Below are 17,091 nucleotides of genomic sequence, written 5' to 3'. Positions count from 1 at the left end.
AGCCGGGCAGGGGCAGGGCGGGCTGGGGGGAGAGGCCTTGGGCGGTTGGCAGGCCGGCCTCACCCCCTGGTCGAACTCCTGGTCAAATTCCCGGTCGAGGGGACAATTTGCATATTAGGCTTTTATTATATAGGATTTTTTTGCCATTGATTTCAGAGAGAGTAGAAGAGAGAGAAAGACGGAGAGAAACATCGATGTGAGAGAAACACATCGATTGGTTGCCTCCTGCACGTGCCCTGGCCAGGGCCTGGGTCGGGGAGGAGCCTGCAACCGAGGTACATGCCCTTGACCGGAATCGAACCCGGGACCCTTGGGCCCGCAGGCCGACACTCTATCCACCGAGCCACACTGGCCAGGGCCCCTTCTTATTTTGTTTTAAATTACTCTATGCCTCCCCTTCTGAAAAGAGCATTAAATTTCCTAACCCGAAATGCCTCCAATCCCAAGGAATGGTTTTCCAAACATTATTTGCTCTTTTACAGTCATTATTATGCAGCCTGCAAAACAGTGTTTCCATCCCATAAAAATATAGTACGGCGGCACAGAAATCACAGGCAAATGATGGCGGAAAATTAGTCAATAAAATTTTATTATGCCAGTCCTTAATGTTTTTATTAATGTCGAGGAACTAAAAATTAATTCCTTCCCAGAGCAGGATTTACTGCTGAAACGCGCGCGAGAGAAAGCTGGTTAGGGCACCTGCTGGAGGCCCCTTCCCCATCTTATTGGCTGTTCTCAACTGGGCTGTGTGCATTCGCGTAAATACCCTCCCTAAGTAATGGGAGTATGCTCCTGTTTATACAACCACTCCGCCATGCTGCAGAGGGAAGGACTTCACTCATGTCGTGATGCCCACAGAAGATATGTAGGAAGTAGAGCCATATCTTAACAGTATCAACTTATCGCTGCCTGCTGCTCCTGGCTTTAAAAGCTATAGACGTCTTTACTTTTCTCAGCATTGTTTTTTTTTTTTTTACCCTGATTCATAGACCCATAGGTAAGGGTAGTGAAACCTGGCTAAACTGAAATGTATTTATTCACTTACGTATTCACCCATTCATTCATTCTTTCCACGAATAACGTGGTAGATACTAAGCCCTGAAGAATCGAAGATGATTCTTGGAGTTTACAGTCTTCTCGGAAAGAATCAAAATCTGCCATAAAGGGTGGTCAATACCGAGCCATCAGAAATGGGGCCACCCACGGAGTTCGGCTCAAAAGATGCCACTCTAGTGCAGGCTCCCAGGGAAAGTGTATAAGGGGAGAACTGGAATTATATTGTGGCCAGAGTTTTCACATTTGTGACCCATGGATAATTATTAAAATACATAATTAGTTCCAACACTTAAATATTGGTAAATAACACATACTTTATGTTTTTAATTTCCAACTACTCTTTTTTTAAAAAAATATTTTATTGACTGATTTTAGAGAAAGAGAGCAGGAAACATGGATTTATTGTTCCACTTACTTATGCATGCGATGGTTGCTTCTTGTGTGTGCTCTGACCGGAGGTCGAACCTGCAACCTTGGTGTATTGGAACAACACTCTAGCCAACTGAGCTAGCCGGCCAGGGCCACATTGATTTTTTAAATTTCCAACTATTCTTTATATATATATTAAATTGATTTCAGAGAGGAAGGGAGAGGGAGAGAGGGAGAGGAACATCAATGATGAGAGAGAATCATAGAACCCTGACCTCCTGGTTCCTGGGTCGACGCTCAACCACTGAGCCACACTGGCCAAGCGAATGGGACATATTTTTTAAAACTATCTGCTGTTTATCTGAAATTCACATTTAACTGGGTGCCCCGTATTTTCACTTGCTAAATCAGGTAACCACGGATGGTTTAGGGGAGCGGCGGCGGAGGGAGGCATGAGAAGGTCATTCTTGATTAGGTGAATGGTATCAAAAGGCAGAGAAAGGACACAGCACGTTCCTGAGCCAGGGAGTTTGCAAACTGCGCCACGCGTGTGACGGGGGAATCCTGGGAGATGAGATGCAAGTCAGAACTTGGCTATTCGGAGCGTTTTGTACCCGATCCTTTGGAAGATGGTTCGCCTCGATTAGCTCACATTTTTTCTCACGACTCAGCTGTTTTATAGCGTAGGTCAAAGCGCCAAGATCCTTAGCATTCCATACGTGGCCGAAATAGTCATGATCAATGTTTCTCATTTACCCTCTCGGAACGTAGGCTAATACCCACACTCAGCGTCCTCCAATTGAGCTAATTTATAAAACAATGGGACACTGTCATTTATTCCCTTTCCTGCTCTGTGGAGAGTAAGTGGGGAAAGGCTCATTTCAGAACGGTTTTTAAAAGTATATTTTTATTGATTTCAGAGAGGAAGAGAGAGAAAGATAGGAGCATCCATGATGAAAGAGAATCATGGATCAGCTGCCTCCTGCACACTCCACACTGGGGATCCAGCCCACAACCCGGGCATGTGCCCTGACCGGGAATCGAATCGTGACCTCCTGGTTCATAGGTCAATGCTCAACCACTGAGCCATGCTGGGCGGGCTTCAGGGTGGTTTTGATAGAAAATCACTATTCAGTTTGAAGTCATTCGATGCAAAAAAAAAAAAGCACATACATAATAAAACAAACAAACTTGTTAAGACCCCTCTGCTATTTCAAGATTTATCAAAGCAGGTTTGTTTTCCCTTGGCAGAGTTAGAAAGTTTTAGAAAAATGAGAAGTCCTAACTTCGGTGATTCTTTATTCTTTATTCCCCAGAAGCAGGAGGAACTCGGGTACTCTCTCTGGAAACTATTCATACATTCCTTCCTGGGTTGATTCATTACAAATAATTAACTTTGGCTCGGCTGGTGTGGCTCAGTGGTTGAGCATCGACCTATGAACCAGGAGGTCACAGTTCAATTGCCAGTCGATTCTCTCTCATCATGCCTGGGTTGCAGGCTCGATCCCCAGTAGGGGGTGTGCAGGAGGCCGCCGATAAATGATTTCCTCTCATTGTTGATGTTTCTCTCTCTCTCCCCATCTCCCCTCCTCTCCCTGTAAAAATCAATCAAGGAAAAGAATCCTATATAATAAAAGCCTAATATGCCAAGTGTCCGGTCGTCCGTTCAACCAATCAAAGCGTAATATGCTAATGATATGCTAAGGCCGCTCAACTGCTCACTATGATGTGCACCGACCACCAGGGGGCAGACAGTGGACTGGTCGACCAGTCACTATGACATGCACTGACCACCAGGGGGCAGACGCTCTGACCGGTAGGTTAGCTTGCTGCTGGGGTCCTGCCAATTGGGACTGAGCCAGGCAGGCCAGACACACCCCGGAGCCCTTCCTTGGCCCCTCCCCGGCTGGCCAACCTCCTTGTCCCTCCCCAGCCCCGATCGTGCACCGGTGGAGTCCCTCGGGCCTGGCCTGCGCCCTCTCGCAATCCGGGCTGAGGGAGTTCCCCGCCCCCCCCCCCGCAGTGTCTGAATTTTGTGCACCGGGCCTCTAGTTTTTTTAAAATTTACCATTGGACATATACTTTAATTTATACGCTTCAGTAATTGTCGGAGCTGTGTGAGCAAAACAATAGGACATATAACCCCTGAGGTAATGGATTTCATTCTCCTGTATCAATTATAGCTGAAGAAAGCCACGCCCACTGAATCGAGCTTTGCATCCACCTTGTAGGAGCCCAGTAACACATCGGGTATTAATTGTTGCCGCGGAAACAATATAGCTCCTTCCCCTGATCCATTCTGACTTTCTCCGGTGCCAGCGACTTTGGCAGCGGGTGGGACGGTAGTGGAGCGGGGACCCACTAATGGATCCTATTTAAGAACATTTGATGAAAATGTTGCCTGGCCCATGACCGATTTTATTCTTCGCGCTTAAATGTTAGTTAGTCGATTTGAATGTTAATGAGCCATCCTGACAAGCAGCGGCGTCTCCTTTTACGATCCTTTTTAAAATGTATCCAGGGGCTAATCGGCAATGGGTGCCTCCCATCAATATAATAAGTAAATAAATTAGCACCCGTTCAATTAAATCCAAAAGCAAATGGCATTGTGGGGCCTTTCCCGGGCTCCCGCTGCATTTTGGGTATTTGTCTCTCGGCATCTCCTCTCCTCACCTCATCAATTTCTTGATCTAAACAACGTACTCTCCAGCAGAAGAGCAAGGTTGGATATTATCGAATTCGGCGTAAAGCAAGGGGGCTTTTTTTTCACTTGTTAGATGCATGCCGTCGGCTCACTGGGCACTTAGAATAAAAGGTCGAAGGAAATACGACTCATAAAACCCTGCTTAGGTGAACGGCTGGTTGCCGGGTGGTGATTAACCCAGGTGATTAGTACAGTCATCAGGAAAGGTTAATTTGGTCAAGTCACTACCTCCATTCCACCCTGTTTAAATGCTGAAATGGCGAGGTAAGCTAATGATCCAAGAGTTTCACCAACAATAAAATGATGGCTTGATGAACAAAATAGATCCGGAGGCACAGAAGCATGGAGCAGGCTGGAATCCCAGAGGGGAGGCAGGGGAAGGCGGGTGGGTGAGTGGGAAGAGGTCAACCAAAGACCTTGTACGCGTAGGTCAGTGGTTCTCAACCTTCCTAATGCCGCGACCCTTTAATACAGTTCCTCGTGTTGTGGTGACCCCCAATTTCATTGTTACAAACTGAACATAATGAAAGCATAGTGATGAATCACAAAAACAATATGTAATTATATGTGTGTTTTCCGATGGTCTTCGGCGACCCCTGTGAAAGGGTCGTTCGACCCCCAAAGGGGTCGCGACCCACAGGTTGAGAACCGCTGGCATAGATGCATAACCCAGGGACGCAAACAATAGGGTGGTGAGGGCCTGAGGTGGGGGGCGGGGGAGGGCTGGAAAATGGGGGGAAATAGGGGGCATATGTAATATTTTCAATAATAAAGATGTTTGATTTTTTTGTTAATCCTCACCGAAAGGTATTTTTCCATTGATTTTTACAGAGAGTGGAAGAGAGAGGGAAAGACAGAGAGAAACATCGATGTGAGAGAAACACATCGATGGGTTGCCTCCCGCACAAGCCCCTACCAGGGCCTGGGCCAGGGAGGAGCCTGCAACCAGGGTATGTGCCTTTGACTGGAATCGAACCCAGGACCCTTTGGTCCGCAGACCAATGCTCCATCCACTGAGCCAAACCGGCTAGGGCTCAACAATAAAGATATTTTAAAAATAAATTTAAAAAAATAAAAAGATAGGTTGAGCATGAAGACAGGTCTTCTCTTAAAAAAATATATTTTTACTCATTTCAGAGAGGAAGGGAGAGGGAGAAAGAGATAGAAACATCAATGATGAGAGAGAATCATCGATCAGCTGCCTCCAGCACGCCCTCTCCCTCTCCCTTCCTCTCTGAAATCGATAAAAAAATACATATATTTTTTAAAAACATGGATGAGCTCTCTAGGGCTGTCTCTCACAGTGGACTGTAGATTTTTTAGGACACATTACATCTCTGCTTCACTAAGACTGAAAAAAGCATTTGGCAGAAAATATATATATTCCTTCTATCACCGAGTCCTGCCTTGGGGTGCTGAGCAAACCCCGTGTTCAGAAAATCCTCCATATCACAACTCAAATAATGACCTGCATCTTGAATGTATCCTCCCCAGGGACAACAGCGTGGAGATGATGCTTTGCTTTGCGGTGTCTTGATGTTGGGGAGCACACGAGACTTGGTGTCAGCCCTGGCATCTTGGAAATTCAAAGACCGGAGAAGTCAAGAGGTTGAAACAGATGGATTTCATTGTCTCCATCTCCCAGAAGAGCGGCCTCAACCTCGGTTATGGAAGGCCAGGGCGCGGCCAGAACGCCAGGCCACCGTGGGCAAGGGTGAAGAATACGCATCCAATTCCACGTATCGGTGCTGTGTGCTGTCACATGGATTTGTCTCCGTTTCCCTGCTGTGTGTGGGTCTGCGTGTCTTGGCGTTAACACGCAGCCACGCGCCCAGGCAACGCTAGGGATGTCTGATTACACAAAACGACGTGTGCACGGCGAGGAATTCATCTGCCTGGAAGACGGTGACAGATAGAGACACGGTTCAAGGTTGTCGTCACCCGCGACGGGGAGAGCGGAGCAAGAAATGACAGGGCCCTAGCACCCGGGACAGGAGACCTTTTCTGTCGATTCCTGGGAGATGAATTGAAGTGATGATCCCGGCCGCGTTGGCTCAACACGTGGCTGTGGTCCTAGCTGTCAGATTTACGCGGCCAGTCCGCTGGGCCAGGGCTATAATTTCCAGGGTGATAGTGCGGCTGACACTCTATTATGCTCAACGCGTTTTTAAAAAACTCTTACTTTCAAAGAAAAATCACCGCTTTCTGATTCTTTCCTGTTCGTCACGCCTGTGTTGCAAAGGTGGGGTTTTATATTATTTTTTAAAATATGTTTTTATTGATTTCAGAGAGGAAAGGAGAGGAAGAGAGAGAGAGAGAGAGAGAATCGTTGACGGGCTGCCTCCTGCACACCCCACTCTGGGGATCGAGCCCCCAACCTGAGCAGGTGCCCTGACCAGGAATCGAACCGTGACCTCCTGGTTCATAGGTCGATGCTCAACTGCTGAGCCACACCGGCTGGGCTCAATTATTTTATTTTATTTCAGTGACAGCTGAGAACATGAGTCACCAAATGGGCCCAAATTATTTAATCTCAAGGCGAGAAAGGACTTCTAAAAGCAGCCCTTTGCTTTTAGAAAAGGGCCTTTGCCTGGCTGGCGTGGGTCAGAGATTGAGCATCGACCTATGAACCAGGAAGTCAGAGTTCGATTCCCGGTCGGGGCACATGCCTGGGTTTTGGGTTCAATCCCCAGTAGGGGGCGTTCAGGAGGCAGCCGATCCATGATTCCCTCTCATCACTGATGTTTCTATCTCTCTCTCCTTCTCCCTTCCTCTCTGAAATCAATAAAAAATAAAACACAAGGTATATCTACTACCGGATCGTATCTCTGAACAGGACAGTAAGACACAGATGGTTTCTAACTGCAGCGGTTAAAGAATTTTGGTGTGTACAGAAAACAGATGAGAAGGGAAACGGAGAATTTTGATTTGCTTGGATTCCAACGTTCCCTGGAGAATTCCTCTCTCACATATTTCCCCGTATTCTGGGCACCTAACTGTGCTGGGACAGACACGGCTCCCGGGGCCAAGAACTGTCGCTGCCCCCCAAGAAGGCCAGGAGTCCCCGCTTTGTCCTTCTCTTCCTTTTATCGGCTTCCTACCCAACGCTCTCCTCGATCAACGTTCCAGGTGTCCAAGACTTTTCCGTGGATTTGCATAAAATTCTACCTCCCCGTTGGCTCAGTCTCAGATCCCTTCCTTGCAATGAGCTTATTTAAGACCCCCCCCCCTTTTTTTTTTTGGTGCCGGTAGAACTGAAAAGCTCGCTGGTCCAGGGAATACGCCATTGGTTGGCTCCAGGCAACACACTCCCCCTGAATCCCAGTTTCATCTTCTCCAAAACAGAACTCGGGGCTCCCTGGAGGATTTTAGGATTCCTCCTCTTTTGTGCGTTGACGTCTCTGGACAAGGTCAAGAAGAAGAGAGGAGAAGCGAGAGTGATGGTGCGATGATGGATCCCAAGAAAAGTTTGGGAGCCTGGGTTTCGATTCCCGGGGGAAGCCACAGCTGGGAAGCGAGCTGGTCAATTGCAGACACTGTCTAATCCAGCGGTTCTCAACCTGTGGGTCGCGACCCCTTTGGCGGTCGAACGACCCTTTCACAGGGGTCGCCTAAGACCATCCTGCATATCAGATATTGACATGACGATTCATAACAGTAGCAACATGACAGTTATGAAGTAGCAACGAAAATAATTTTATGGTTGGGGGTCACCACAACATGAGGAACTGTATTTAAAGGGCCAGAAGGTTGAGAACCACTGGTAATCGCTGTGACTCTGTTCATTCCATGTAGGGGGCCGCATACGGTATCACTCACACTTTTCACAACAAACGGGTCTGCAACTGAATAATGGCTCTGGGAAGCCAGGTAGAAGCTGGGATCGTACCATGGAAACTGGTAGAAATTGTCAAAATCATATAGATGGTCACTCTTGTGAAATGCTAGTAGGTGTGTTTTTAAAACCATGCATAGCCCGACCGGCGTGGCTCAGCGGTTGAGCGCGGACCTATGAACCAGGAGGTCACGGTTCGATTCCCTGTCAGGGCACATGCCCTGGTTGCGGGTTCGATCCCCAGTGTGGGGCGGCAGGAGGCAGCTGATCAATGATTCTCTCTCATCATTGATGTTTCTATATTTTTTAAAGGCCATGCACAAAATTTGCAGAGCATTTTTTAGGCATACTTAATTCAGACGGAAAGAAATAAAACAACATAAAAAGACGCTAAATGGCGGCGTAAAGCTGGAAATGTCACTTAGGACTCTAGAGATGTCCTCGCTTCGCACTCCTAGAAATATTGCCTAATTAATGACACCCGGTACGTACCAAAATATCGTATGAAAGGCACTCATATCCATCCCTGGGCAATGTCTGTTTCTTGCTCAGGGACATTACACAAAGGTCTAGTGCATTTGTCATCGCTCTTATAAAATGAAACCTTTTTTATCAGTTCACTCCGCAAGCTGGTCCTCTTTTTCCTCTTCCCGTGTGAAATATTCCTGCCCTGGCTGGTGTGGCTCAGTGAATAGAGCGTTGGCCTGTGGACCAAAGGGTCCTGGGTTTAATCCCGGTCAAGGGCACATACTTGGTTACAGGCTCCCCCCCTGCCCAGGCATTAGGGGTGAGTTAATTAAATGTCTGAGCAAATAGAGCAGACTATACTATACGTATTTTAAGCTGATAATGTTGCATGGCCCATGAATGATGTTATAAATATCTCATGGGCCAGCCAGCGTAGCTGAGTGATTGCAGTTCAATTCCCGATCAGGTCACATGCCCAGGTTGCGGGCTCGATTCCCAGTGGAGCATGTGCAGGAGGCAGCCGATCAATGATTCTCTCTTATCATTGGCCTCTCTCTCTCTCTCTGCCTCTCCCTTCCTCTCTGAAATCAATAAAAATATATTTAAAATATATATATATATATCCAATGGCCCTTGGCAGCAAAAAGGTTCCCCACTCCCGCTCTGAAGCCAAGGATGTTTGCCTACAATGGCTGGGATGCCACCGAGAAACATCGCGAGCTCAGGACAGGAATCCGGACTAAACACTGAGTTCCCCCCAGATCCCACGGCCGCACGGCCAAGTCGCAGAAATGCATTAGCCTATAGCGCCCACAGCCTTCCTCTGCGGGCTCATCCAGGAGGGAGGAAAGGTTGGTCCAAGAGAACGTGCACCCAGCAGCTGGGAGAGCCAATCGTCTCATCCCCTCCTCTCTGCTGGGAGCCGGGCAACGCCGTGGACAAGTGGCACCCACTCTCCACGCTCCTGTCTTCATCTGCGCCATGAAATACTGCCTTGAACCAAGTCACTCTGAGCACCCTCCCCCGGATACATAATCTACGTAATGCCATGCAATGCATTTCAATGATCTGCCCGCGGAAAATAGAGTTGTTTTCCAGCGGATATTTATCACGTGGCGTGCTTCAGACGCCCAGCCTGGCGGTGGCCAAATCCACTGAGTTAGAACATTCCAATAACTCAGTGTCAGGATGGCCAGATTAATGGCTCGCTGTTGAATTACATTTTCCGAAGAAGAAGGGAAAAAAAAGCCGTCCCCACATTAGATCAGATGGATTTCAATGGCCTTGATTACAGTTGAAGAGAGTCCTGCTGTCCCCATCTCCAGAATTACAGCTACAAATGAGGGGCGTTAATGAGCTGCTGGCTCCTGGAAGGAGGCCCAGCCGCGTTAGGACGCAGGGACTTCTGAATCCTTCGCCCTGACATTGAGGAGTACAGCCCGGGCTTCGGACGGTTACACAGCACTTAGAAAAGGACCTTAGCCCTAACCGGTTTGGCTCAGTGGATAGAGCGTCGGCCTGCGGACTCAAGAGTCCCAGGTTCGATTCCGGTCAAGGGCATGTACCTTGGTTGCAGGCACATCCCCAGTAGGGAGTGTGCAGGAGGCAGCTGATCGATGTTTCTCTCTCATCGATGTTTCTAACTCTCTATCCCTCTCCCTTCCTCTCTGTAAAAAATCAATAAAATATATATATTTTTTTAAAAAGACAGGACCTTAGCTTAGCCAGCATCAAATCTCCCGACATCATGTTAGGATTATCTGGGCTTATACATCAAAACAATGTGACACCGCCCCCCCCGACCCGGCCGGTATAGCTCAGTGGTTGAGCGTCGACCTATGAACCAGGAGGTCACGATTCTATTCCAGGTCAAGGGCACAAGGCCGGGGTTGTGGGCTCGATCCCCAGAGTGGGGCGTGCAGGAGGCAGCCGATTGATGAGTCTCTTTCATCATTGATATTTCTCTCTTTCTCCCTCTCCTTTCTGCTCTGAGATCAATAACAATATATTTTAAAAATTTAAAACATCTAAAAAAAAATACCGCATGATGGGACTAGACACAGACCACACATGATTTAACTCAGAGAAGTGACTCAAATAGCAAAAGGACTTGGTAAGACGCTATCTGGTAAACAAAATAACAGTCATCCTATATAACAAGAGAGGAATATGCTAATTATCCCTTACACTGTAACATCACAACCAATCTACAAGTGGTGGAGAGCTACAGGAGGGAGGGGCAGTGGGTGGAGAGCTACAGGACGGCGGGGAGAGCTACCAGCGGAGGTGAGCTGGTGGCCAGCTGAGGCAAGCAGCAGGGAGCTACTTGCACACGGATTCATGCGCAGGGCTACTAGTCATTAATAAAGAAAGCTAACTGTTTCCCAATCCCATCAGAGACCCCACGAGAGCAAATGGATGTAAACCGATGTCAGACAGAATTAGACGGCGAAAGGGAAAAACACTCGAACGCTAAGACTCGGTGGCTACCAGCCTGTTTTCCCAAGGACTGCGCTGTGACCTGTCCGTGGAGGCTCCCAAGTGACGGGGTGACCCCCCATCTGCTCTGTGGTTCAGGGGGAGATGATCTGCCGTCAGAGGAAAGGATACCAAGTCCTTCCTTTGCAGTTTCCAAGTCTGATGATGGCACGAAGCAGCATGCTCAGTGCTGCTGTTCCCGGCATCAGGGCTGCCGACAGGGAAATTTCTCAAGGGATTCTGTGGGCCAAATTTCCCCTTTAAAAGACCCAAAGCATAAGGCAGCCTAGGGGTGGGTGTACGCAAAGAGCCATAACAGCCCTCTCTAATTAGACACCATCTCCTCAGCGAGGCATCAACAGAGCAGCGAGGCCGCTGCCGGTAAATTAAATTTTAAAAATCCTCCTGCAATCACTCCCCTGACGTACCCCCTTCCTTAAGCTCCACTCTCGGTTATTTTTTTTATTTATTGTGATTAGTTCAGTAATAAGATTTGTTTGCTTGTTGTTATATATGTTGCTGTGCCGAGGAACAAACAAACAAAAAAATAATAATAGCCAAAAAGAGTTATGTTTCTTATTTATCTCCTTGGCCGTTATTGGGCCACGGGGAGGGGTGGGGAGCAGGGAGAAGCTGTAAATAGAAGAGAAAGTGTATCCTGCAGAGTGAAGATGTATAGGAGCAAGCAGGAAGCAGGGCAGGGAGGGAATACGGCTAATAACTCAAAAGAGCTCAATGACTCTGAGAGATAAATAAGTAAGGAAAAGGCGGCCTGGAAGTCGGGACGGGGAAGGTGGATCCACACCCTGTTTCTAAACTCTGCCCTGCTGAGCAGGAGGGTCCAGAAATAGAGAACATAAGAGTCCCAGGCAATTCCTCAGGGCCCAGCCTGGAGGTGCAGTTCCTTCTGGTTCCTGGAGGGGCGCACTTTCCAAAGAACCCTAGCTTCTGTGGGTGATGCAGGCTGGGCACACCAGGGAGGCAGTCTGGGAAGACAGACTCTACCAACCACAGGAACTGCTCATTATAGACTCTCCCCCGCCTCCCCCCCAGTCCCCAAAATGCCCTTGGAGACACCCTGAAGCTGGTTATAGGCTGGCTTCTGTTCATTCCAATGGGACAACGAAATCCTTTGAAACAGTACACGTGAGTGAGGAGGGACAAAGGCATCAGCTGAACTCCTGCAGTTCCAAGTTTTCTCTCCCGCTGTATATTTTATATAATCTTTTCAATCCTATACCCACTCCATAATTTTTAAATCACAGTCCCAAGGGCAACCAAAGCTTTAGTAAGATCGGTACAGATAGAAGTACTCTCATGTGGTATGTAAGGTAAGCTGTATTTTAGTTATATGATAATACTAGAGGCCCAGTGCACGAAATTTGTGCACTTGGGGTGTGGGTGTGGGGGGTCCTCAGCCCAGATTGTGAGAGGGAGGCCAGGCCGCCAAGGGACCCCACCGGTGCATGATCGGGGTCAGGGAGGGATGCGGGAGGTTGGCCAGCCGGGGAGGGACCATAGGAGGGCTCCAGGGCATGTCCAGCCCGTCTCGTTCAGTCCCCATCAGCCGGACCCCAGCAGCAAGCTAACCTACCAGTTGGAGCTTCTGCCCCCTGGTGGTCAGTGCACATCATAGCGAGCGGTTGAGCGGCCTTAGCATATCATTAGCATAGTACGCATTGATTGGTTGAATGGCCGATCAGACGACCGGACACTTAGCATATTAGGCTTTTATTATATAGGATGTAGCAAATATAATCCTATATAATAAAGGAGCCTTCCTGACCTTCGAGTGTGTCCCTCCCTCTGTAGAATTTCTATCCCGCTGACATACCTTACCCTGGATTGCTTTGCAAAACTGAGAAGCAGAAGCAGGAAGGAGACAGTCAGGCCTGCGTGACTTGCGCAAAGAACCACTGAATTCCCCCAGAAAGCATTGCGAGGAACCCCTACGTTTACACTTGCTCACACTGCGGAGCAGTTTCAAAGTACAAGAATACTGGGTCAGGAGACTCGTCGGCGGAGGTGCAGTGGTTAGGGCTCACCAGCCCCTTCATATGTTGCAAAAAAAAAAAAGACAAAAACAAAACCCAGAAGTGGAGAGGGTAAGTCCCTTGTCCAAAGCCGCACGGCCGGAAAGAGGCTCATTCGGACCGAAGCTCGGATCTTCTGCTCGCCTGGCTCGAGATCCTCGGGTGGAAAACAAAAGCGTTGGGCAGAGCAGGGAACAGTGCGTCCTGAGAAAGGCAGCCAGGCCTTGTTACGGCACCAATAGCAGGGGGCAGGCTGCCTCTCTGTGTCACAAATGGAGAGCCAATAACAACAACAAAACCAAAAAGAAAACACAAAAAAACACGTCTAGAAGGACATGTAAGGGTCTATTGAAAGGAAGTATTAGGAGCGAGGACACTGGAAAGAGAGATCTCTAGCCTGGCCGGTGTGGCTCAATGGTTGAGCGTCATCCTATGGACCAGGAGGTCACGGTTTGATTCCCGGTCAGGGCATATGCCCATGTTGTGGGCTCCATCCCCCAGCAGGGGGCGTGCAGGAGGCAGCTGATCCGTGATCCTTTCTCATCATGGATGTTTCTCTCTCTCTCCCCATCTCCCTTCCTCTCTGAAATCAATAAAGATATATATATATATATTTTTAAAAAGAATCAACCAATGAATGCATAAATAGATGGAACAATACGCCCAGCCGGTGTGGCTCAGTGGTTGAGCATCAACCTATGAACCAGGAGGTCACGGTTCGATTCCCGGTCAGGGCACATGCCCATGTTTCGGGCTTCATCCCCCAGTGGGGGGCGTGCAGGAGGCAGCTGATCCGTGATCCTCTCTCATCATGGATGTCTCTCTCTCTCCCTCTCCCTTCCTCTCTGAAATCAATAAAACTATTTTTTAAAGAGATGTCGAAGGGGAAACTGAGAAAGAATAGCCACCCGTCTCCCTCTCCTCCCGCCTGCAGCCCATTTCTCCCTCCTGGAGGGGAAGGCATGGAGAGAACAGATACCAGACGTCGCACGGCCAATGAGAGAACAAAGCATTTAACCAAACGACAGCCATTTCCCCTGAGAGCCTCAGCCTCCACTTGATCAATGATCCTGCAACATTGAATCGGTTTTAATTTAATGCTTCTGGGAAGGATGTGTCTGTGGGGGGGAGGGGGGGCACGAGCCCAGCCACTGCAGGCACAGTGAGTTGGCAAGAGCTGGGATTAGCGTTTGGCAGCATTTATCCTCGTCGCTGTTTATGACGGCATAAATTAGGTTTATGCTGATGGAATTAATCACCCTAAATTTAGGAATAATAAATAGTCGTGTTTATGCGGAGTGGCGATGTCGGGGGGAGGCGAATGGAACAGGCGCGCACCCGAGGCTCGGTGTGTGCGGTTGTGGCAGCAATGGCCGGAGAGCAAGGAAGCCCTTGGGGTCAAGCTCCCAGAAGTCCTGGCCGAGCCCCGGACATGCTTTAACACTATGCTAACGATTTAGCAGCAAGACCTGAGGAGTTCCCAGAGCCAATACAATAAGCGGCCGGGCTGATGTGGCCTCAGTCACTGAACTTCCTCCTGGCTTGGCCACATGCCTCAGGCTCCCCCATGCACGGCAGGCCAGCTTCTTCTCAGTGACAGTGCCGTTCATCATCACTGCCTGCTGTTGATTATGATTAAAATGACCCTATTTACGTAGAGAGCGTCTTTCATCACACAGCGTCCAGGAACCGCGCAGGTCCCTCGGGTCACCCAAACCGTTTTGGCCGAGAGGGACTTGGAAATCCTAGCGTTCTGTTACGGAGAGGAGAACCCACAGGGAATGGCAACATCATCACCCAAAGGCAGTGGTTCTCCACCTTGGCTGCCCATTAGCATCACCTGGGAATCTTTTTAAAATCCTGATTTTGGGGCCGCATCCTCCGGAAATTCTGTTTCTTTGTTCTGGGGTGGGGCCACACATGAGTAACAGAGAAACAGAATTTCCGGAGGACGAGGCCCAGGAATCAGGATTTTAGAAAGATTCCCAGGTGATGCTAATGGGCAGCCAAGGTGGAGAACCACTGCCTTTGGGTGATGATGTTGCCATTCCCTGTGGGTTCTCCTCTCCGTAACAGAACGCTAGGATTTCCAAGTCCCTCTCGGCCAAAACGGTTTGGGTGACCCGAGGGACCTGCGCGGTTCCTGGACGCTGTGTGATGAAAGACGCTCTCTACGTAAATAGGGTCATTTTAATCATAATCAACAGCAGGCAGTGATGATGAACGGCACTGTCACTGAGAAGAAGCTGGCCTGCCGTGCATGGGGGAGCCTGAGGCATGTGGCCAAGCCAGGAGGAAGTTCAGTGACTGAGGCCACATCAGCCCGGCCGGTGTGGCTCAGTGGTTGAGCGTCAACCTAGGAACCAGGAGGTCACGGTTCGATTCCCGGTCAGGGCACATGCAGGGGTTGGGAGCTCGATCCCCAGTAGGGGGCGTGCAGGAGGCAGCCGATCCGTGATTCTCTCTCATCATGGATGTTTCTCTCTCTCTCTCTCCCTCTCCCTTCCTCTCTGACATCAATAAAAATATATTTAAAAAAATAAAATGTGGACCCTCTTCCAACAGGCCTCAGACACACTGGGGTCATCGTCCCCGCCGCCCGCTCTGAAGGCAGGTGGCGCCCTGACAGGAGACGCGCTACCCTCGTCTCTCCTCCAGCGGTTTCTCAGTCACTTCACTCCCAACGACTCCACAGCCATTGTTCAGCCACCCCGTTTAGATAAGGCGACACCCTTCCTAGAGCTGCACCCAAACTGCCATCAAATGCAACTGACAATCAAGATTTCTCTGCAGTAAACCTTAAGGACGTCAAGGAAAGCATTGGCTGACCCGTGCGGAAACTACAGTGTGAGCCAGGACTTTGCCACTCACCCACCATGCACCTGGGCAAGTCACTGGATTACCCTGGACACCGGTTTTCTCCCTTTTAATAGAAAAGTGTGGAACGGAATGATGTCTAAGGACCCCTTTGGCATGAACTGCCTATGGAGCAATATACCTTTCTATTTAAAAAGCTCTGAGATGGCCCGGCCGGTGTGGCTCAGTGGTTGAGCGTCGACCTAGGAACCAGGAGGTCACGGTTCGATTCTGGTCAGGCCACATGCCCAGGTTGTGGGCTTGATCCCCAGTGCGGGGCACGCAGGAGGCAGCCGATTCATGATTCTCTCTCATTATTGACGTGTCTATCTCTCTCTCTCCCTTCCTCTCTGAAATCAATGAATATATATTTAAAAATAAATAAATAAAAATAAAAAACGATGAGACCGCATCAGTGAAGAATAGACAGTGTTTTGTTCCAAGTACAAAAAGCCCAGGAGGAGGTATGCCCGCCAGGCCTCCTCCGATCACGCCCCCTCACCGGATGAACCCACAAATGTGTTACTATGGCAACATCAACGCCAGGGCGGTGGGGCCAGCGCCCCACGTACTTGCCATTGACGACCCCATCGGGGTTGAGCATGGGGATGATCTTGAAGATGAAGTTTTCCCTCAGGAGCCTGGCCCCGGGGTCACTGCTGACCAGGAACTCCAAGGCCCCCTTCATCACCCAACTGGCGTTGCTTTCTCCTGGGTGGACGCGGGCTGTGATCACCTGGTACGGACGCTGCCCTGTCGGAAAAAACAGACAGAGGAAAACTAAACCTCAATGCGCTTCCCACTTCCATCAAGACGTCCCCACGGGCCCCCTGGAGGTTACCCTGGACCATCGTGACGTCCGAACTAGGCCCATTGTCTCTAACGCACATCTGACCCACATTTATCCTCTTCCACCTGCTTCTAGGGCCGGCGAGACTCGAGAGAGGATGTAAGTCAAAGCTCAAGGCTGTTATGAAAAACGTAAATATTTTTGCCTGCCCAGCATGGCTCAGGGGTTGAGCATCGACCTAAGAACCAGGAGGTCAGGGTTCTATTCCCGATCAGGGCACATGCCCAGGTTGTGGGCTCAGTCCCCAGTAGGGGGCGTGCAGGAGGCAGCTGATCCATGATTCTCTCTCATCATGAAGTTTCTTTCTTTTTTTTAAAAAAAAATATATTTTATTGATTTTACAGAGAGGAAGGGACAGAGATAAAGAGTTAGAAACATCGATGAGAGAGAAACATCGATCAGCTGCCTCCTGCACGCCTCCCACTGGGGATGTGCCCGCAAC

The 17,091-nt window shown here is 49.1% G+C and overlaps 1 protein-coding gene across 1 annotated transcript in view; it reads right to left on the bottom strand.

Annotated features, from left to right (window-relative positions):
- LOC106727333 (cytosolic carboxypeptidase 4-like) overlaps positions 1–16,650 on the bottom strand; it is a 128,355-nt gene extending 111,705 nt beyond the window's left edge. Inside the window, exons 1-2 of the mRNA XM_014545429.1 lie at positions 16,641–16,650; positions 16,372–16,552 (exon numbers count right to left, since the gene is read on the bottom strand). Of these exons, the coding sequence (XP_014400915.1) occupies positions 16,372–16,552; positions 16,641–16,650 (191 nt within the window). The remainder of the gene's footprint in view (positions 1–16,371; positions 16,553–16,640) is intronic.
- Between the last annotated feature and the right edge of the window lie 441 nt (positions 16,651–17,091).

The sequence above is a fragment of the Myotis brandtii genome, unplaced genomic scaffold, assembly GCF_000412655.1.
Source record: "Myotis brandtii unplaced genomic scaffold, ASM41265v1 scaffold409, whole genome shotgun sequence".
NCBI lineage: Eukaryota > Metazoa > Chordata > Mammalia > Chiroptera > Vespertilionidae > Myotis > Myotis brandtii.
The sequence above is the reverse complement of the archived record's forward strand: the minus strand, read 5'-3'. Positions and strand labels throughout refer to the sequence as shown.